The sequence below is a fragment of the Haliaeetus leucocephalus genome, unplaced genomic scaffold (genome assembly GCF_000737465.1).
Source record: "Haliaeetus leucocephalus isolate CR32 unplaced genomic scaffold, Haliaeetus_leucocephalus-4.0 Scaffold2, whole genome shotgun sequence".
Lineage (NCBI taxonomy): Eukaryota > Metazoa > Chordata > Aves > Accipitriformes > Accipitridae > Haliaeetus > Haliaeetus leucocephalus.
Genome location: NW_010972438.1, coordinates 10,773,934 through 10,797,725, shown reverse-complemented (window position 1 = coordinate 10,797,725; position 23,792 = coordinate 10,773,934). Strand labels below are relative to the sequence as shown.

Below are 23,792 nucleotides of genomic sequence, written 5' to 3'. Positions count from 1 at the left end.
GGCGGCGGCCTCCTCCTCGGTCGCCGGCACCATGAGCATCGAGATCCCGCCGGGCCTCACCGAGCTGCTGCAGGGCTACACGGTGGAGGTGCTGCGGCACCGGCCGTCCGACCTGCTGGGCTTCGCCGCCGACTACTTCGCCCGCCTGCGGGATGCCCGCGACCAGGAGGCGGCCGGCGGCGGCCGCAGGGTGGTCAGCTTCGACGGGGAGCCCATGCAGACCGAGTCCAACGGCGAAGAGGAGCCCGACCGCGGCGACGAGGACTCCGACTCCGACTTCGAGCGTAAGTACCGGCGGCGGCGGGAGGAGGCTGTGAGGGGCTGCCCGTAGCGGTGAGGGCCGGGGCCGGGGGGGCTACCCGCGGCGGCGAGGAAGGGCCGGCAGCCGGCGGGGTCCTGCCCCCCGAGGTGGGGGAGCCCGGAAGGCCGGGCGGGCGCCTCCGCCGCCCCGGCCTCGGTGCCGCTGCCCCGGCGGCTGCTGCTGCCGCCGCTGCTGGGGGCTGCGGGGGGAGCGCGGGCGGGATGGATTGAATGAGGGAGAGGCTCCGGCCGCGTCCTCTCGCAGCGCGGGCTCTCGGCAGGGTGTCAGCCGTGCCGTGGGGAAGCTGTGGGCTTGCGGGAGAAACTGTCCTCTCGGGGGAAAGGCTTGCTCGCCCTGACGTTGGGCCCGTAGGCTCCAGTAAGAGGCTCTTTGCCCGGGTGGGGTGTCAAAAAGCAGATGTACAGGGCCGCCGTGTAACGGCCAAAATTGCGCCTGGGGTCTGACCAGAGTTATCGGAGTGAATCGAGCGTACTGCCAAGCATGTGATATGGAAGATCATGTGTTATTGTGCAATCTCTTCTGTACTTATCTTTACGTTTCTGTCTTTAAATCGTTGTGGACAAATGGTTTTTTGACCGAAGCTGGGGATGTTTATCGCCACTGTTGCGTGTTTAGAGTGGTTATTATAAAGCCCTGAAAGAACTTTTTAATATGTTGCTAAATAGCAAAAATTCAAAACCGCCTGTATACTCCTGTTTACACTGACACTCTCTAAGATAGACTTACCTGACCTGGACAATGAAACACCACTTGTGATACTTCCATTTTTATCCTGTCAAAACGTACTGTGTGTGTTGCACAATGCACAGTGTTTATAATTTGAACTGTAATTGAGCTTCAATGCAGAAAGTTATTTAAAATGTTTGTGAACGGTACTTCTTGGCACACCCAGAATTTTGGACTGTAAATTGCCAAATACTCTCTCCTTATTAGAAGGTGACTTAAGGGGAGAGGAAAAAGCGAGAAAAGGTGTGCTTTCCCTAAACTTTCAGTGCCCTCATTTGGAGGCCTTGTGCCCTTGACCTATAACGTGAGTAAAGGCTTCTGACTTTTATTGACAAAGGATTCCCTTTTAGACCAATTACTGTATGTCACCTTGCGGATGTAGTGTGTTCTTACGTCTGTTCTCTAGTTAACAATTTTAAAGAAACAACAAGAAATTAACTTGTGGAATGAATCGTTGTTTTGATTAAGGAAGCATTGAGAGACCCGCTATTTTTGCAGCCCTTTTAGGCTGGGAGCTTTACAAAGTAAAACACAGTTTCTGCTTTTGAAAATACAGGAGCTCAACTGGACACGAAATATGCGAGAGGACAAGAATAAAATGTACAGTCCGAATGAATGAAAAAGCAGTTTGCAGTTACTGTCTAGATTTGAATGATTATTTTTTCTAACGAGAGAGATGTTCTGTTTAGGGCATGAGGAAGAAAAGATGAAAGTTGAAGGGTAAAAAGGTGGACACTGGTAGTCACTGGATTGAAGTTAAGGGGATGTGCAAGTGTGAGCACAGATTTATGATAATAATTGCAAGTGATTTTGTTTGTCTTGCAACCCAAGTCAGCAATATTTTCAAGCATCTCTAAACATACAAGAAGTTATAGTTTCTTGTAAAATGTATTATTTTTTTAAAAAGTTCTAGATTGGAAAATTGCACTAAATAGTTGGATGTAACTTTTTAAAATGTGCAATATTTCAGTGTATAGTGTTTTCCTTAAAAAACCCAACCAAACTAACAAAAAACATAAACAAAAAAAATCCCACTCTGCCAGAGCTTTTAATGTCATTGAAAGCAACTTTTCTCTTTCTTGATCAGTTTATTTTGTTTCAGGGTTTGAAAGACCTTCTCCAGGGAAGTAAGTGTAAAGTTTTCCTGGTGAACATTGGCAACTGAAGCTGAAAGGATGCTCTGAAGTTAAATATTTTCAGATAAAAATCTAAAAACTTGATGGTGGCAAACAACTTTTCAAATACAGCTTTATGTGGTGAGGCTGTCCAAAGCAGAGGAGTGGTTCCTTTGCTTTAAGTTCCTGCTTATCATCTTTCTATCTTAGTCAGAGAGAAAATTAAATTAACAAGGCTGGTCAGAGTCACTTGTTGTAGTCAGAGCCCTTTAGGCAAGTGGCACTGTCAGTAATGCTGTCTTGCTTCTTATCTGAAAACGCGTGCTATTCCCTCCTTGCAGTTTCAAAGACCTGGGGGAGGAAGAGTGCTGCCTTCTATTTAACAGCAGGCAAGGGTCTCCCTATAGGGTCAGGGCAATGATTCTTAGGATGTTTAACAGCGTGGGTGACAGTCAACCATGGCGATGTGTTTTTTAGATTTCTGTTATAAACTGTTGTCATAGAAGGCTTTATTAACAAGAAAATATTAAGTCAGTGGTTTTGATATCTCTGTCTTTTGAGAATTTTATACGTAGGAAAAATACTTCTGCCTTGTCGTAGAAGACCAGATCCTGTGTGCTTATAGACTGCTCAGCATTTAAAGAACACTTAAAGATAGAGAAAACACACAAAATGAAAGAGTCTCGGATAATCTCATTGAATGGGCCCTAGTACTGTTTACTAAGATTGCATTTTTTCATCTTGGACAATTTAGGAAAGACTTTGAATAATTTCACTGTGTTTTCCTAGGTTAACATTTTGTTATCTTTGAGGTTGTAAAGACGGGTCCAATGGATGTTTAAAAATGTTTCCATGTCTGTTTTAAAATATAAAGATGAAATTGAGCAGTGGTAGTTTTTTAAAGTATTATGTTAAAAAAATATAAAGCTAGTTTAAATAATTAACCTGGTTGTATATGTTGGGCGTATGAAAGATGTGTGCACAAATAATGTGTTTGTGGTCATGTTTCTGCTTCTGGCACAGTATTAAATTTGTGTTCTCACTAGGCTGTGTCTGCATGCTATGGGTTAGAGAACACTTCAGGTAAGTTATCTGGTTTTTTGTATGCTTTGAGTGCATATGGTAATAGAAGGGAGAAGTAACTTAAAATCAGAATGAACTCTTGGCCTTTGGTGTAAACCACGTGGCAAATGTCTTCATGTAGTCATAGTGACACCAGTGATTCCTTTTCTGCCATAATGGCACTCCATCAATGTGGTAAAAGTCACTGAAACTAACTAGACTACAAAAAAGACTTCTATGCTCTTGTGACACTTAAGAAATTACTTCCAGGTTTATGTTTATTCTCTGAACCCCCTGGGGTTTCATCCCTCATTTTAATTGTTTTTGTATATGTGATCAAAGGACGTTAGGATGTGGTTGTTCAGCAGAGTGTGGAGTGTAAGGAATGTTTGGAAAGAAAATGATGATGGGGGGAAACCTGCAGAAACATTCATCCAGTGGGCTGTGGCAGAGAATATATACATACAAAGCTTTCCTCAGAGCCTCTATTTGATTGGTATAACTGCAAAATTGACAAGTTGATAGAGTTGGGAAAAGATGCAAAGTGACAATTTAAAAAATCAGGCTGAGGATGTAACCAAGGATGGATATGTATTCTTAAAATATGTCCTTGACTATGACACTTGTAATTTTAACAAGAAGGCTCTGAATGGATGTGTTAAGGCTGTGAAATTAAAGCCACAGAAATCACAGAATCATAGAATCATTTAGGTTGGAAAAGACCTTTAAGATCATTGAGTCCAGCGATCAACCATGTCCAGTAAACCGTGTCCTGAAGTGCCTTCTCTACATGCTTTTTGAATACCTCCAGGGGTGGTGACTCAACCACTTCCCTGGGCAGCCTGTTCCAATACCTGACAACCCTTTCAGTAAAGAAATTTTTCCTAATATCCAGTCTAAACCTCCTCTGCCACAACTTGAGGCCATTTCCTCTCGTCCCGTCTCCTGCCACCTCACTACAATGTTCTCTCCGTTGTTTGAGACCAAGTCATGACTTTGGGAAACCTTCTCTTGTGAGTAGCATATGTGAAGGAAGGCTGGCAGCTTTCTTTCCCTGTCAGTTGAGGCAATTGCACAAAGGTGCAAGGTGCTGCACTGTTAACTTTCCATTTTATGTCTCCTCGTTTCTAACAGTAATCAGTTACTTAAAAAACCACCCGTATTTATTCTTGGAGCTGTTAAGTATAACTTAACAGTGAAACTAAAACATTTTTGGGGTTATTTACTAACTTGAGCAACTCTGATATCTTAATTAATGACAGATATTTTAGTGCAAATCACATTTTTCCTTCCTAGGGTTTCAGCTTGATATTGAAGGAAAGATTGTGTGCTTTTCAGCTGCTCCCTGAGCAAAATAGAACACTTCTTAATATGTTGCTTGTGAAATAATCCTCTTCAGTATGCTCTGTTGTTATGAAGGAAGATGGTGCATATGAATCTAGATTAACAGGTGAAAAGATCCTGTTTAGTTCTGCACTGAGCTTCTCAATTAAAATTCAAGGATTTGTTAAATGTCATCTTTAAAACATCAATAGGATATCTGAGCAGAAGGGAGTAGGGAAATGTGCTTTTACATCATTAGATCTTGGACGCGATACTGAATTAGAATTCAGTCCATCTTTGAAATATTTTTAATTGTTAACAGAATCTTTTTAATTGTTAACAGAAGTGCTTAATATTAAATTAAAACTGTTTCAGATTACTTACTACTGTCCTTATTCTTAAGCATCATTTGCTTATTTTTTCTTATTCTGTACTTGGCTGATATGTCCTGTGGAATTCTTCAGAAATAACTGTGTTACATCAGTCACAAAGAATTTATGCTCTGCTTACATCGATTTACAGGTCAGGCATAACTCCTTGCTGTTTTCCTGAAATAATTCAAGGGAATTTATTGAATGATGGAAGTCAGATGATGAGACTTTTGAAGGATAGAATAAGGAGAAGAGTGGTCCTTCTGAAGAATGCTGTTCAAGTTTTCAGATGTAATTCAGATTCATGGGTTATTGTAAGTGTTCTGGTGAGATACTGTCACCTTTAAAATGAAAGTACTTTTAACTTTTTAGTAGTTCTTTCACCTACCTACTTCCTCCATACATGTTAAGTTACTGGGAATAAAGCACAGTAGCTCTCTCCTCACTATTGTTTTTTTGTTTTGTCCTTAACATTAAAAGAACCTCTCTTTGCAGAACATCTGGTTTACAGTAGTATCACATTGTATGATGCAAATTCAGTCCAAAGATTAGCTACTCTATTTAAAATCTAGGTAGCACAGTGGGCACTTTCATAATCTGATAATTACTAGTGCTACATCTTTTTTTTTTTTTTTCCTTTGAAATTTGACTGACTCATGTGGCTTAATAGTAATTATAACAAAGGTGTTTTGTACCTTACTTAAGTAGTCTCTAGATTTTCAGGGAGAGGGAGGAAGAAGCTCTAGATTATGATCTAACCGTATAAAGCCTTTGAGTTTAGTATACAAAGAAAGGAATACACATGCTTTCTTTATAATATGTTTTAAAAAGGTGTATGTGTAAGCAAGCCTAGGAACCTGAAGGTGTTGAAGCTTTAGAGTTTTATTTATTCTTGATCTCCATCAACAACATTAAATCAATTATAAAGCAAAGTATTAGTGATGCATCCATGTTTTAAGAGGAATATATTTCTACATTTAATTTTCTAATTTTAATAGGTCTTGGCAGCATAGGGTCTTGAACATGTTTAACATAAAAAATACCAAGTGAAAGACTACTATTGTGCAGCTACTGTACTTGCATGTATTTGCTTTTGCAGAGACAGTTCTCACTGACTTAAATCTGAAGGATTAAATAGAGTAACTGCTGTTAGTACTAATGGAACTTCACTCACTATATTTATCTTGTTTACACAGGGGAACTTTGAAGATAGTTTCTAAGTATTAAGGAAGACTGATTTCATTTCTCTTTAGTTACTTGGATAAAATATCTAAAGCTTTTTTCTGGAATTCTTTTTGCTTCTCTATTTGCTTATCACAAAAGACTTGCATTTCAGCTTTCTTAAGATTGTACTTACTCTGTTACAAGATTAGACTAGGACTTTAAGTGATGTGGTTCTAAGGAAGTCACCATTTGTATCTCAGTGGAGCCTGAAGGAAGGTTTCATCAGTAATCTTCAGTACAAATGAAAATTTAAGTAAAATAAAGGTGTAATACATTGTTCTTACCTGAGGTAGTAAAAGAACTGAAAGTATGAAGTGAAGGGATAAAAACTGGTGTCTGGCTGAGAAGCAGAGAATTGTAGATGAGTTGACTGAAATATGCAGATATCACTGACTATTGCTAGATGTGTATTGGTTTACATCAGGAAGGAGGAACTTCTGTGTTAATTTTAAAAGATAAGTTTCTTGCAATTCTGACATAGTATACTTAGAGTTATTTGTAACATCCTGACATCAGCACTGTTATTATTCCTATAGCATCTATTAGACAGTCCTTACAATCTCTCGAGAAAGATATCCTCTTATTCCAGTTTGCTCTTAGTGGCTTGACATAATCATTCTGGTTTCCTTAAGTGATCTGTACATCCTAAAATGTGAGGAAGCAAGCACTACCTTTTTTTGTTTTAAATTTCTTTTAAATTCATATTTGTGGTCTATTGCATGCTAGTAACTTTTCACTTCACTGTTAAGCTTGATATTTCTTGAAAGAGCTTTTGATACTAGCTATAACTGTATAGATAAATTAAATTCTAGACTCAGTTTCTGCTCTTTTACTATCCTGCTGTTACTGTGGGCAAATAGAAACTGTATTACTCTGTGTACTAGCCTCTAAAAAGAGTGTAACTAACTATAAAGGAAGTGGATAACTAGCTTTTGTAAATGATTGCTGAATTCTTAAAAGCTTGTGTTTCCATGTTGAAAAAGTTTATTGTAAGAAAAATTGTATGAAACTTCCAAAATTGGATTCTTCTAGCTGGTTCTAAAATTAAGGTAAAGGAAATTATTGTATTGCAATACTAGATATTGTACTGAACGCTAGCTTCTTTTTAACTGTGCTGGGTTTTTTTTCATTTAATAAACTAGTATTAGAGTGCTGAGACAATTCTGTCAGTGTTGCAGAGTGCCATCTTTCCCCTTTTGCTAATACTGAAGTTTAGTTGTACCCTCTTACCTAAAATAGAAGAATGGAGATCTTGGGAAAGAGGAGGAGACAACGGAGAACAAGCTCGCTTCAAATTATTCACCAGTCAGTCATTAAAAAGCATTAATGTTTAACAAAGAGCATTTGCTCATTATTCAAATGAAGACTGGAAGTGTAGCCAAGATGAGCTATGAATGTTTGTCACTGGCTTTAGTAACGTTTTCAACTTCATGAATGATCATTCATAATTTTTTGTGAAAGAAGAGGGAGACAATGGCAAATGTAACTCTAACAAACGTACTGGCTCCTCTTTTAGAGGGATGTTATTCTTGCCTCTGTAATGGTCCTTTAGATTCCTTTAGATATGCTACTGCATTTGCATCTTTGTGCTTCATGCCTGGCTTTGCATCAGTACTTCTTTGGTATGTACCAATTGTTTGGTGTTTTTTGATACATCAAGATTCTTTGATTTAAGGTTTAATTTTTTTCCTGAGGTACCATCAGTTCCACAGCAAATGATGTGTACTCTTCTGCACTCTGCATTTTTAGTATCTTTATGCATCTCTGTAATATGAAACAGACAAGGTAAATCTTAAGAACATTTGTTAGAAAAGTAACTAGTGGGGAATCTGAGAAATCTTGAGTGTGGATGAACCACCAATGTATAAAGGCCTTGCACCAAGATACTAATTCTACTAAAGGGTGTGTGTTTTTGAGATCCTTTACTGCAAAAGGATCCTTTTCTTTTAAAAGTACGGATCTGAAAGAGGTACTATCAGGTGGAAACTCCAGAAATCTGTAACATAGAACAAGCAGCTGCTTTGTGGTCATTTCTGTTTTGTCTATGAGGTTGTGAAAATTGTGGTGATCATGGCAGTGTTCTCTGTGTGCTTTAATGGGTAGGATATTTAGAAGAGAGAGGAGATCAGAAGAAAGCAAGCCTGTCTTACAGTTACCACACTGCTAGGATTTGGCCTCTGTTTCATAAATATACAATAAGTCAGGTATAATAAAGCCCAGCATTTTATTAGTAGCAGTTTTGCTACTAGCCCTTTCCATACTGGGGCATTTATTTTCTATGTAGAAATTGCAAATGATGAGTAGTGGCAATTCTCGTCTGAGTATGTATTTCTCTTGGAAATTCCCTTTAGGGGGGAAGACATCTCTAACGGCTGGCCTTCAAGGCATGTGGGAGGGACTGCAGGTATTCCTTCTGTAGCACTGTTTTTATGATATTTTAAAAACAACAACAACAAACAAGCTTGTTTTTTATTAAAAAAAAAAATTAAGCCACTCTCTGTTCCCTCTTTCTATTTCCTGTTAACTTTCTGAGGGTGGCTTGAAGAACAGCTTTGCTTCTCCTCAGAAATGGTATACAGCCTGCAGGAACTCGGTTTCCAACTGGCATGATGTCAGGTTTCGTTCTGAGGTCATCTTACAAAAGTCTGGAACCCTGCACTCCTTTTTGGGTGTTGGTGAAGTCCAAACCAAGATGATCTATGGTCAGGGGCCTCACCAGCGAAATTGAGCAAATTGTCACAAAATTTCTCTCTGACCTGCTGTGTGAAGGATTAGAATTGCAAGTTGGAGATGAAGTGGTGGTTTTGATAAAAAGATGTTTTTCCATCGGTAACTGTTTCTGTCCTCTGAGTCTGAGTGGTATGCAGTGAAGGATTGCAAAGCTTAAAGTACTGCTTCTCTTGTTGCAGAGCAGTCTAAAAACATGTATGGAGTTTGTATGGGAAGTAAACTGTGTGTTTTTTAGGTGAAGATTGAGAAATTACTTTATAGTTTTCCTGTGTATTTTTGAATAAACTGTAGTGCCAAGTTCCTTGTTCTTGGTGATTGTATATTGGCAGACTGTTAAAAAGCAGGATGTCACAATGGCCCTTCATTTCCATTTTGGTTCTTCCTCCCTTGGGGTAGCATATTGTTTTCTGCTTCCTATTGAGAAAAAAATTCCGTAGAAGAGATTTTAAGAAAAGAAAAATACAAATATTTGTGTGATTTTTTTTCCTGTTGGAGCTCCAGTAAACACTGCCATTTCTGTGGCAACACTTGTGCTAATCCTGATCATTCAGGAAGAATTGCTTCCTCAAGGACATGCTGTAGTGTAAGGAACTGGTCAGTCTCAGGTTGTCATGGATATGGAGAGTACACCTCTATGAAAGATGTCTCATGGACAGCCCTGGAATGGAAATTCAAAGATGATGGTGTTAACTTTTTTTTTTTACATAAGTGTTCTGAAACAGTTTTTTAACATGTTATTTTATCAATGTTTCTAATTAAAATTCATAAGTATTTGTAAGAATCAAAGCTTTCTCAGGGATAAGTTATGAAAGATGGCTCATTAAAATAGACTAACATTCAGTCTTCTATCTTTGACACCTTTGGGAAGGGTAGGGGAAAGATTCCATGAGTATTCTTTTCTAAAATGCTAAAAGTTAATACTATTCAGAGTGGTGATGTTACTTTAAATACTCTACTTTCTGAAGCGTATAGAAATTAAACATTACTGGATATAATTTGTATAATGATTTGAATTCTAATCTTGAGATTGTGTAACTTTATGATAAACAGCCATAAACTGGGCTTTAGTTTCTCTTGTATTCTGTATGAGCATCTTTCATATCCCTGTGAAGTAATTTTAATTTCTTGTCATTTTTTCACAGCACTATGGATCAATGTAACTTTGTATGATGTGTGCTGGTTTTGCTAGTGGTTTTCTTTTTCATAGCTTTTACATGCAGACACTGGTTGACTTTTCATAGCTAAAAGATTTGTAATGTGTACCATTTGTTTTGAAGTAGTATGTAACAGGGACTGTGGGGAGCTTCATACTAGAAGTAGTGCTACTAAAAATCAGTTCATCTGGAAGCTGAACCATGTAGGACTTGCTACCTGCTGCAGCTTACTTTGGTTAGGGAATTAATTTTTTTTATTGGTACTGGCATTATTATGTTAGGATAAATGCTAACTTGTGCCCTCTTGCAGGGACTTCAAACATTCATGAGCGTTGTAGGCGTGGTGCTTAGGGACATGGTTTAGTGGTGGACTTGGCAGTGTTAGGCTTACAGTTGGACTCGATGATCTTAAAGGTCTTTTCCAACATAAATGATTCTATGACTTCATAAAAGAGGATTTTCCCTGGCGTGGGGAGAACACACTGATTTTTTTACTGTTATCCCTTCTTAGGAAATGGGACAAATCTATCTGTCTTCACCCTTCCTCTTTCCCCAAGTCCTCTCCTTGTGAAAGTGCACAGGATGCAATTACTAGAAGTGTGTGTGTGAGGGTTGTCTGTCAAAATACTTTTTTTTCACATGGAGATTATTCTTTTTACAGCTATCTGTTTTAAGTAAACTTTGCTGAATGTTGACTTAATATTGTTAGATGCGTAAATCTGAAGGAGGAAAAGCTATAAGATACATAATTTTGAGATGTAGTACAGAAGTTATTTTTGATCTAAGTTGGTTGTATATCACAACCTGAAGATTGCCCAGATTAGAAGTTGAACTTTTAAAAAATCTAAACCATATATATTTAGAAAGTACTCAAATTTATTTCTACTGTATTTACTAAAAGAAACTGTTACCAAGTTGTGTCTGAATGGAACAAGATCCACTTGTGAATTATTGGTGGATATAATTGTACTGGTAATGAAATAGTACTTCATGTTTTATACATGTAGAATCACAGCATTGCCAGAGATGTGTTAGTAACTCTTCTGTAGAATCCATGATGCTCTTCTGTACCTTCAATCTCATCACTTTGTGCCACCCCTCAGTCCACTGGCTGTCATCCTCCCTCAGAGCTGAGGCTGTGCTACCTGCTGCAGTGGTGCAGAAGGGCTGGGTGCGATACATGTTTTGTTGTCTCCCTAGTAAAGCGCCAGGCAAGAAAATTAACATGAATTGTAGAGTCAGTTGTGCTTATACAGAGGATCCTGCACCCTAGAGATGAGGGGAAGTAAGGCAAAAAAGCTGGTGTCCAGCACTGTGATTCCGAAGCTACCATTACAGGATAAAAATCATGTAAATCCTGTGCTTCTCTTCTGTCACTACTGTAGATAAACCTGTATATAGGAGACAAGTTGTGGGTTGGTGTGGGTTTTTTGTGTGTGTTTGTTTTTGTTTTGCCTTTTTTTCAACTGGGAAACCAATAAATTCTGTTGCAAGTGTATCTAGAACTTTTTATAAACAAGTAACCATGGTTTTCTGGCTTTGGTTATTAAAAAAGGTGATATGATATGATGCATGATACAATTTTTTTCTCCAAATGTATTTTTTTGAACGTACCACGCATGGGGATGCTAGTTCTTTGAATACACTTTTTTTATTTCACAAATCAGCAAGACATCTTCAGTCTTTTTTAAGCACCTAATAAAAAACCCTGTCAAAATCAGACTTCAAGGAGAATTGAGCCAGCTCTTCAAATTGTTGATCTTTTGAGAAAGACTGGTTTGAGAAAGGTCATTCTCAAACTCTTTAGGCAAGAGTGAGTCTTCAGTGGTGATTATGTATATGGGATAGAGTGCTAAATCCTAGAAAACAGTGACGTGGGGAAGGATGCGGAGGTCATCGTAGATGATCAACTGATAATAGATGCCTTTTGTGACATTGGCTAAGAGGGCTGATACGTATGTTGAGGTTGTCTGGGATGTGGATGCTTTTTGGCTTTTATGTGGCATTAATGGAATAAGAACTTGTTTAGTATGTTGCAGTAGGGTCATCACTGAAAATTTTTTAAAATGCCCAAGAAAGTGCTCTGTTTGCAAATACGGAGAATGTGCCCCTGGTTAGAAATTGTAGAAGCCCAGGCTACTTCTCAGCCTCTTCTCTTCCTCCCTTTCTCCCCTTCCTCCTTTAAAAAAACAGCCAAACAAATTAAATGCCAGCAGCCCAAAACCTACACAGTGGCTCTGTCAAAATTTATAGTCACCTACCTGGAAAAAGGATGTCTGAAACTAGAGGGTCCCTTTATGCATCTATCTGCATATGAGGTTTACTTCTATTTGATTTCTTGCTATTGGAACTTAAACTGGAAGCAGAGTACGAGTTTTAATGAGCTGTCAGAGTATCTTTATGGAACCACAGGATGGTTGAGGTTGGAAGGGACCTCTGGAGGTCATCTTGTCCAACCTCCCCGGTTAAGCAAGCTGCCTAGAGTGGTTGCCCAGGACTATGTCCAGATGGCTTTTAAGTATTCCGAGGGATGGAGACTCCAGAACTTCTTGGGCAACCTGTGCCAGTGCTTGGTCACCCTCACAGGAAGAAAGTGTTTCATCATGTTTGGATGGACCCTCCTGTGTTTCAGTTTGTGCCCATTGGCTCTTGTCCTATCACTGGGCACCACTGAAAAGAGCCTGGCTCCATTGTCTTTGCACCTTCCCTTCAGGTATTAATAAGAGCTCCCCTGAGCCTTATCTTCTCTAGGCTAGCAGTCTCAGCTCTTTCAGCCTGTCCTCATACAAGAGGTGCTCCAGTCCCTTCATCATCTTTGTGGCCCTTTTGCTGGACTGTCTCCAGTATTCCATGTCTCTCTTGTACTGGGGAGCCTGGAACTGACACAATTCTCCTCCAGGTGTGGCCTTACCAGGGCTGAGTAGAAGGGAAGGACCATTGCCCTCAACCTGGCAACACTGCTGCTAATGCAGCCCCGGATACCATGAAACTAGCATGTCTTGCCTAGCATACACAAGTGTACTTACGCCCTGATTTAAATATGGATGTGTGAGATTAGGCTCTGAATCAGCTTGAAGTGACGCTTGATGCTAGTGTTCCTAATTGAAATTCCTTTTGCTCTTTTATACAGATCAAATCAGATGACAGCACAACCCATTTCAGCTTTGTTTTACATAAAAACATGCTATGTTTCATCATTCAAATCAGTAATGACAGTACGAATTGGTAATGAAATTAGAAGTGACCCGACCAAAGCACTATGGGCTTTTATGTGTCTCCTGTTTTAGCTGTGGGATGCTATTCTTAAATCCTACCTAGGTATCTTTTAATTATACAGTCCTGAGTTCAGGTTGACCTGACAAGTATAGCTGTGTAACATCCATGCTGGGTATATAAAACACCACGCCTTGTCAGTGTTGCCGGTTGTTTCTGCTGAGCTTCAAATCTTCTCTTCCATATTTTTCTTCTAAATTGCTCTCTTTTGTAGAACTAGTTCAGTTATAGTTGTTACTTACTGTCTGTCACATGAGATACAGTACCTGACTGTGAGACTGACTCCAATCTGTTTTATCTGAGACCATAAATAGCTAAGAGGCAAAAGGAAAAGCTTCTTATACTGCATCTCATCCGTAACTGCCCACGTTAATTATTCCTTTCTGTTCTAATGCAAACTTGAGCACACCAGCTGTATATCACTGATGAAAAAGCTAAGACGAGCCCTTTTCCCTTTCCTTTGAAACAGATTGGAAGTACTGCTACAATCAGTGGTTATCATTCGGCTCATTGTGTGCTCAGGTTTGGGACTGAAACCTTGCTCTGTCCTCTGATTTTTTTCTGTGTTGCCCTTCCACCATAATATGTTCTAAAATGGTGGTGGATGTGCAAGTACACGCTTGAGACTGACCATGTGTGTATGCCTTGAGCACAAACAATTACATATTCCCCTTCTGTGTAATTCACTTATTTATGTTGGAAGCTATACTGAAGCTAAGCAGTATCCGTTAAGCCAATTAGTCTATCGGAGAAGGGCACTAGAGTTAGAGCAGTTGGATCGTGATGACTTTCTGTTCTGATGTTGCCTCTACTTGTGTCATTATTTTTGTGGCAATATCTTAACGAGCTATGGTATTGAAGTTTCATTAGATTTGTGAAAAAGTGTTTGTTATGATACTATGGCAAAGATAGTGGGAGACAAATTCCCCAAGAAAATGTGTATTTCATGAAAAGCAAGTGTTGCTGTTCTTAGAGTTCCTATGTCCCTTTTATCTACTGGAAAGATTTAAATACCTTTGAACATGTATAAGATCAGTTTGTTGGTGTAACAACTAGCTGCTTCTATTGGACAGATAACTTTGTGTGTGTGTATATATATATACACACACATACACTTTTGCCTATATAGATTGCTGATCACTGCCCCATTTGTCAGAAACTTACAGAAGAGTACAAGCTGAAAATATGTACATGATTGTGAAACTGTAATTTTATGTTACCATGGTTTGGCAAAGATTTGAAGCAAATGATGATGCTATTAACTCAGCGTTGTTTTTTTTCTTAAAAAAAGGTAACTATATTGTTCATTCTAGAATAATTAATCTGACATAGGAAAGTGTCTTAAATCACTGAGCATACCCGTTAATTGAATTCTTTTATTCAGGTGCTCTTACATGCTTAGCAATGTTCGAGTTTTAGATTTTTATAGATGCTTTGAGCTTCACTACACAATTTCAGTTGCACTGAAGTTCAGTTTTCTTTGCCCTCTTTTGTGTACAAGTTAGATTTGCTTAAATAACATAATGAAAGAGGTGTTTAGTGGTATCAGTCTGTTGGCTCCCTTGGAAAATTATGGCTGAATATAAACTATTTTGCTTGTAAGTAGTTTAAGGTGCTAGTAAACTATATTAGGTATGGATAGCATTGTAGAACTGTTTCATGATAGCAAATATTTGATTTTTCAAGATACCTTTTATGTCCTGATACCGCATTATTTAAAGACACTATCAGTCTCAGTAGGACTTTATATTAAGCCTGCCAAGCAGCTGCCAAGTGCAGATAGCCAACATTTACATTCAGTGTTGTGTGATGGTAGCTGTGACATGATTCCAATTAAAAGCTTGGTCTGCACACTGCAGATGTCTTCTGAATATTAATGTGTACTACAGACAGAGCAGATGGAATCTCTTTAAAATACAATGCAGTGAATGTAAAATTAAGCTTGGGTTTCTGGTGGAAACTGGGAGGCAGTCAAAATTATTCTTTTTTTCTTTGTTTTTCATTGCTAAACCACAAGAATGTCTGTGTATCATCATCTTTCTTTACATATAGGAGGAAATCAACTCTTAATTATGCACCCAAATAAAAATACATCATTATGCCTTATTGAAGTGGTCTTAAATGCGAAATGTACCTAGAAAAATATTAGGAATGCATGCAACATTTGCTGTGCCTTCAAATACGCTTCTGCGTAAAGGACAGATATGAGGCAACAGGTAATAGTTGAAATGTAGGATGTCTATGAGTTATTTGAGGAGTTGTTAACTGAGAAAGGCTGTGTAAAAGTATATGTAGGTGTGTGTGTTTAACTGGGTTTTGAAGATGTGTGAAGTATATTAGGAAAAGTTCATCTTGGACAGGAGGGGTAGTATAAAACTGGAAAATGAAGAGGGTGACAAGAACATCAGTGGTGCACTGCAATGTAGTGTGTTGCAAACCTGAAGCTAGCAGTCAGAAAACAGCAACAATCCAGCTGTGAGAGTGTGTGGGTTACTTACTTAAGTATTTACCATGCTTCTATGGCAGTCCTTGAGATACAGAGTAAAGCCTTGGTAGGAATATATTAAGTCTTGGAAATAACAGGGTAAGTGTGGTATTGAAACGGAAAGTAGAAGGGTTTCTATGTGAGTGGGAATTGTAACTTTCCTCTTTGCTGCTGCAGTTGTCTTATCCTCTCAGGCAGAATGCATGTGTGTGAGAAGGGAGCATGAGCTGTTGTGTACAGGGGGAAGAGGTTATAGAAAAGGCAGTGACAGGAGGTGCGAAGTATGTAAATCCAGTACAGTGTTTAACTTGCTAGTGTTATTACCATAGCTGTGACATGCTTGTCTCCTACCCTTTTCATACTTAATTTTACAATAGCTTATACCTGAGGCTGTGTAAACACTAAAGGCAGTGCCAGTGATAGCATTTCCTGCTTCACTTATATTACTTCAATGAAGATTTTCCCCCAGATCTACATTTGGATTATGTTTGGCTATTGTAGTTATATTGCCTGGCTAATGTTCCTCTCAAAGTTACTGGCCCAGCTGTAAAGAAGAGGCTCCTGGCTTGAGCAAGGTTACTTACTTAAGTGATAGATGCATACTTTTAGAGCATGTGTGCTGTTCCTGAGGATAATACTCACTTGATAAGAGTCTTTTTAAAATCTAGACCACAGTGAGACTGAGAGCAGAATTGCCCATGAGGTTTGGGAGAGGACAGCAGTGACTGGGTACTGTCAGAGTGAGGAAGAGCGGTGTCTGGACCTCATTCAAGCTGGTCTTGATGATGCTGTCCCAGACCACAGGTGTGGGTGCCATCTCCCTTAGGGAGGAGTGGAGAAATTGCCTCATGAATCTGACTTACCTGTCATGAGAGGCCTTTGGTGGGTTGTTGCTCTCACTAAAGTTTTCATAATAATGTTTAATGTATTCAGTTGTTCAGGATGATAGTGGGACTTCTAATTAGGCTTCTGAAAATGGAAAACCAAGTCATTTTGGCTGATTTCACTGGCAGGTCAGAAGGAGTGACTGAGACTATGCTCTTTGGGGCAGTGACCTACATACCTTAGGCTTATACTTAGCAGTGGCTCTGTGCTGTGATAGAATGCCAATTTAATAATAGTGAAAAGTATAAAAGATTGTCACAGGTTTATGTAGGGGGTTGTTTGTTTGTTTTAGCTTTATTCACATTGCGTTCACTTTACACAATTCGTTAATCTGTGGAAAGAGATTTATGCAAGAGGTGCAGTTGGAAATAATAAAAACAGAGCACCTTACTAGGCACAGTTAAATGACATTTTTTGTGACTCATTTAGGAATTATCTCCAGGATTTCCGAGTGTGTTTGGTGAAACTCAGCTTTCCAAATAAGCCAAAAAACGTTCAAGTGTTGTTAATTTGTAACATAAAGCAGTGGCTCTGCACCTTATAATCAATCAAAGGATAAAAATGTGGCCAAAAGTCTTTAGGGTTTGATGTTCTAAAAGATACGAAGATGTGAAGTTAAGTCTTCTCAGTGTCCTAGAAATCAAAGACATAGTAAAAAATCAGTTGAAATGTGAAAGTGTTGCTTTGAAAGAACTGTATTTGTCAGAGTCAAACGTTGCTTTAAACAGCACTTCTGAAGTTTCTCCCTAAAATATTTTAGACAAAATTTGTGTTCATTACATTTCAAAGATCTTAAATACCCTGAAATATTAATCCGCACGTGCACGCACACACTCTCACATACACCCCCCAATAGCTGTGATTTCTGGTGGGACGGGAGTCTGGTAAATAAAGAAGCGAAGATTGAAAGCAGTACTGGTAAGATACAAGGGAAGAGTCAAGAGACTTGGAAAAGGAAGAGGCTGTCCTTCCTTTGTCATTGCACCTAGACATAAGGATGCGTTGCCCTTGTTTCTTACTGATTGGGAAATGCCTCATGGTTCCCTAGATAAGATGCAACTATCTTGTCCCGTATGAACCATTTATTTCAAGGAAACTTGCAGTTATTTCTCCGTGGTTACTCTGTAGTCTCATACTCATCTTTGACCCTTTCTGGCTTTTTCTTTGTCAGAGAATCCCTATGAAAGTCACTTCGAAATATGTTCAGGATCTTTACTTTTTATCATCTGCTTAATGTTGGGTTTGTAAGCCTAATGTCATTCTGGCTCTTAAAACTTTTTTTGCTCGTTTGCTTCCCTATCTCTGAAATGCCTTCCTCTTTAAACTTGCTTCTAAAGCACAAGCAAATTTCCCTTATGATCTTCCCTTGCTGTACCCTCCAGTGTCTTGCCCCTTCTGACAGTACTTAGAAGAGTTGTCAGTTGCTTCTCAACTCTCCTAGTTCTTTGCAGCATCTTTCCTTTTCTGTGCAATGTATAATTTTGTCTTCATGACCCTTGAAAAAATTCCCAAGTCTTTCATTTCAGTACCTGACAATCTCCATTGTAGTATCAGCATACGGTTGTATCTTTAATCACTGTGAAATGTGTCCTTTCAGCTGAGGGTTGTACCTTAGCACTGGGAATTTGTCTAATTTCATGTCTGTAAAGCAAGTGCATGCCTTATTGCTATCTCTTTGATCTTCATAATATAGATTACTCTCATAAAAAAATCAATGCAGAAAAAAGTGCTGTGTTTGGCTAGAAGTCTGAAACATGTCAGCAAGAAATAGGAGAGGGCTGTGTGGGTCATGCCATTGCAATGTCAGATAATACTGAGTGCTGGTTGATAGGTATTCATTCTCCTGTACTTAGGCTTCAGTCAGGCTGTATTAACTCCTGAATTCTGAGAGCAGGGTTCATTGCATAACAGGGTCTTTTTTGGTATTGAATTAATACCTGCTGAGAAACATAATCAAAATAGTACCATGCATGACTGTTCAAATTCAGTTGTGAAATGAGAATATTGAAGTAGTGACACATTTTTCTAAAATACCTTTAATTCAAAACAAACAAAACTCTTTAATAGCAGTTCTTGACTAAGATTTTATAACCAGAGGTTCACCCAAATTTCTTTCAGAGACTCAAGTAAAGATGTATGACTTTCTTGAATTTATCAGCCATTTAAAGTCTGTCCATTCCAGACTGCATATTAATTTTTCTTCTTTGTTTAAAAAAAGCCAACCCAAAATAGCACAGCAGCTTTAATAACTTTGTAAAACATCTTTTTTAAACTGACATAGATGCCTTGCTTGTTGACTCAAGTTTTTCCTTCAGAAGTATTTATTACATTCTTTCTATCAGAGGGGTTCTAAAAAACTCTGAAAGCAAGGATCAGGGCCTCCTGAAAGCATTTTTCCATTTTGTGTCAGTAACTTTTAAATCCAAATTAAAAAATCAATTGAATTGGAGACCAGGATGTTTTGCTACTTTTTTTTTTTAAATAATTTATTATCTTTCATACTGATGAGAGCTATCTTTAAATATTGGGAATGAAAAGTTATCTATGCCTCCATTACTTCTCCTGTAGCAGAGAGGAAAACAGTGTTTAATAATAATGGAAAACAATAACAAAAATTACAACTTAATAGATGTAAAAGTCTCTTACAGAAAAGTAAAGTGTGTGTACACAGGCAATCCTGGACCACGGTTTCCATTCTTCTGCCTCTTTTTTTTTTTTTTTTTTAAATGTTCCATGCTCCCCCTGTTCATCCTCTTAAAGAACTCTCTTCCTCTCTAGTGTTCCCTGACCTTTTTGTCTTTCTCCGAATGTCTGGCATGCTTCAGTTGACACCTTCAGAATCTCTCCTGCCTGACTCTAACCAGGTTCTGAGTTTCCATCCTCTTCTGGGCGGGTGGGAATAGAAGGAAAAAAAACCTTGGCACCTGTAAACTCTCGGCTATTTCTATCTGTTTTGCTTTTCTGAAAGAAACATTGACATGTGGACTGTTGGGTTCTAGAACTGTGTCTCAAAAAACTGTAGTAGTTTGTAGCCCCACTCATGCTCCCCACCTGATCAAGCAGAGATGTGGAAGGGGTAAGTGGAATTTGCCACTGTCCAGCAGGGACATCCTGAAGGAAATCATGGATACGTAACTATTATATTGGTAACAGTCACAGGGAACCCCATTATTTTACTGGCTGAAAAACAAGTTCAGATTTGAATTTATATTAAAGTATGATTGTGTATCTGATGATGAAAGTCTTGCTTCTGCTATAGCATTACTTTTTAATTACTAGAAATCCTAAAAAGTTGATACTTGAATCTTTTAAATTCTCACAGTTGTGATGGTTCATATTCATATAAGTCCATTAACATGGTGTGTAGAAAAACAGTTTGACAGCTGTAGTCTAGCACTTCCTTATCGTAACTTAATATAGCATTCCATAGAGACAGTCACGCTTCAGATTTATACTCTGCTCTGCCTCTGGTATTTCAGCTTTAATAGTTTATAGTGTCAACTCACATGTTGTTTGGATAATCTTAATTGACTTGTTAAGTAAGAGCAGTTTACATTCTGTTTCTCTTTTTGTTTCTGTTCACGTAGGATGATTTTGTGCTGTGATTTGATGGGAAAGTACTCTGGAAATCACTGATTTCTGCTATTTGCTTTAATAAAGCCTGTGCTCTACGATCTCTGAGTACTACACTATGGAATTTATGCAACCTATTACAAACTTTGCTCCGTCTTTCATCAGGAAACCTTCAAAAAATTGTTGAGTTGATTAGAGTGTTAAACAAAAGATCTGTATTGAAATTTTGTGTGCATGATAGCTTAACTTAGTCTGCTGCTATAAATTGCATCCAGTATCAGAAACAATCAGCATGTGGGGATTTTTTCCCCCCAGTTGTAATTAGGAAGTGTTCACAGGTGCTAGTAAAAAGCAGAGTCCTTGTTGAGGAAGAGAAATAAAGTTTTCGAGGTATCCAGTACAGAGTGGTAACATCTAGTACTCTAAGCCCATGCCTGGAATGCCAGTTCTTCGTTTGTCCATGAATTTTTTCCTGTGACCCTGAACTGATCTTTTGAGTTTTATTTATCCTTTCTGTAAGAATTCAATGTTCTTAGTATGTGTAACAAGAGAATAGCAATAGCTGGGAGAATGATTGTTGTAATTTTTCCGTTCATTTCAAGCTTTAGCATCCTCTGTAACTGTACAATGCTTATGAGTAGTATAGCGAAATAATTTACACTATTATGGTAGTAGTGTAACATTTAAAAAGCTTGCTAGTGTTTTTTGCCAGTCACTTTTCAGTACACTGACAAAGAAAGGATCCCACGCACTGTAGGAAAAGCATTCTTTTAGTTCTAATTTGTAAAGTTGGAGAGCAATTTCACTGTCACTTGTTTGGCTTAAATACTTTAATTGTTGGTTTGGTTTTGAAAGCAGGGGTAAAAAAAAGGTAATATCTGTGTCCTCTTTCTTTTCTATACTTTTTTACCTATGGGGCTGAGACAGAACTCTTGTAAGTCAAGCATGGTAAGCCAAAATCCAGCATCAGATACTTCAAAGAAAATCTCAGTGCCAAAGCAAACTGAAGAATATTGGAGAAATTCCTGTTTTTTCACTTTTGGAAAGTATTTAAAAAATAATAACAAAATCTGTATTAAAAAAAAAATAATCTGTTTGAAGTCAGTGGTTCCCAGCATTATCGCATACCAGTCTCTGTTTCTGAAATTTATATCCCTAATTTTTCAAGTGAGAAAACCAAATTGAATGGAGCCACTAACAAGTGGTAGTATAGCTGCATGGCAGTAGTGCTGTTTGATGTAAGGTATACTTGTGAATTTAACTAATGGAATGTACAATACTGATTTACTGCAAATTATTAAAATAATTTTTATTAAATAAATGGAATGACATACCTCTACTTTGAGGAAGAAAGGTTGTGCAGTCTTTTATTAGTGACTATGTATGTGACTAATTTTTGCATAGTTAGCTGATTGAAGATATTGTAAAATATTTTTGAAATTGGGAAGCTGAGCACCTTTATAGCATTGTTTCTTCTTTGAGTGTTTATGATATGTATGTGGGATTCATATATATATATATATATATATTTGAATGAATGCCCACTATTTTGGTTTTTTATTTTTTCCTCTTTTTTCCCCCATGCAGGAAAAAGAGAATGATAAGTGAGGTTAAGTGATACTAACATAAAGCTGATAACTACTTATTAAATAAGTATTTGATTTAAACTAGAGAACAGACTGGGTCTAGAAACTGCAATTGTAAATAAAAAAGAATCCTACAGCCAGAAACCTGTAATTTTTTCAATCTGAAACAGCCCCTGTTAAGCGTTCTATCTAGTGCTTAATGCAGTCTGTGCCTCAGGATGGTATGGAGAATACACACATGTTCAGCAGACATTTCTGACTTTTCTTGAACAATGGAGTAGGATTGCTGTCCTGAGTCAGTTCTGGCAAAACTGTGGAATGCACAGCTTGGTCTGCCTTTCCACTGCTGGTGTCACTTGCCTTTGGCTGCCAGGGAGGAAATTGAGCTGTTTTGATCTCTTCTGGTACAATGGTTTAGTATACCTCAGTTTTTGTTGTGTTTACCCAATTACTGGGTCTTGGCTCCCATAAGCCAAGTAAAAGCAGGGACTGTGCCAAAGGTATGAGACATTTTGAACGTGAATGTTGCTGCATCTGAGGTTTTGACATAATGGAGAGTTTGCAATGCAATCATCTTGCAGCAAAATCTTTTAATTTCATTATAATTTCTTCATTTAATGTATAACTGACCTGAGACATGGCTCATTGGTGTGCAGGAGGGAAATTCTAAATGTAGGTACAAAAAAAAAAAGAATTGTGTCCTGTTTCAAAGCAGCAATTTCTTTTTATTGTTGAAGATACCAGCTCTACTGAGTGGTACCAGGTTGGTGTGCTGGATTCAGTGTATTCCTGTTACAGTGTAGGCAGAGGTGTGCTCTAATGGCTGTGCTGGTGTAAGAGGTTACTATTAGTGTATCCATCTCTTGCTTTAAATTAGATGCCCTTTAGTGTTCAGTCTAGGAAATAGGCTGGGTTAACCGTAAATGTATTATTCCCTTCCGCCCCATCTAATTTTTTGGAATCTGTCCACAGACTAATCTAGGTGTATGTGGGACCTTCAGGAGTTGTTCTCTCAGCTGTCCTTGATGCCAGGCTTTTCTCTGTGTACTTCAAATGACAAAACACAAGGATACCATAGGAGTGGATATACTGTCTGTGCAATACTGAAAATAGTCATAAACAAGGAGAGCTTTTCATTGGTAAGCCAGAACAAAAGAAAATGCTTATCTTCTGCAGTAAGAAATGTCAGATTTTACCTCTTTAGCATAAAAATAGTCATCTTCTGACAACATATAAAAGTGAACCTGAAATTTTGTACGTGTTAAAACTGTCACTGGTGTAAGGAAAGCAAACTATCATTTTAATCTTAAAAGCTTTGTGGAGGCAGAATAATAGTGCTGTCTTAACTGTCCTTAAAAGGTTATGTTTTTCTCATTTTTAACACTGTGGAAAGCATGATGCTGTTTTGATGACACTGAACACTGCTATGGGATAAAATAACCAGGATTCTAAAAGAAGACATAGTCTTTGAAATGTGGATTTTTTTTCTATGGTACCCAACGTATGCCAGAGTTTTCTGTAGTATATTAATGCTGTTCAAAGATGTTAAAATGTTACTCTTAAACAGGAGTAAGAAATGAGTGTAGTAGTCGAAAGGTGGAGAAGAAGGTCTGCATGGTTCAGTTCCTGAAATAAAATCATGTATTTACTTATGGTGTTGATTAGAAATATCTGAATCCATATATGAGAGTAGTTAAATATTTAATTGAAACTGTAATGACCTAGATGAGGTGCTTTTACTGCAAACTTATAAAATTATGTTTTGAATTTAGTATTTATCTTGTAATAAATCACTTTGTAGCAGGAACTGAACTACTTGGTTTTGGTCCTGTTGTTCTTCAGTATCTTAGAACTCGTAGGCATCTGTCTGTGTCACTAGTTAAGAAAGTAGTTAGTTTCCCTGTTTCTTAAGGTCCAAATTTGCTTGCCAACTTTGAGTAGTTACTCAGTTAAACTAGCTCAA

The 23,792-nt window shown here is 38.2% G+C and overlaps 1 protein-coding gene across 1 annotated transcript in view; it reads left to right on the top strand.

The window, feature by feature from the left end:
• The first annotated feature begins 31 nt into the window (after window positions 1-31).
• PRKAR2A (protein kinase, cAMP-dependent, regulatory, type II, alpha) overlaps window positions 32-23,792 on the top strand; it is a 67,432-nt gene continuing 43,671 nt past the window's right edge. Inside the window, exon 1 of the mRNA XM_010571093.1 lies at window positions 32-284. Coding sequence (XP_010569395.1) covers window positions 32-284 — 253 coding nt within the window. The remainder of the gene's footprint in view (window positions 285-23,792) is intronic.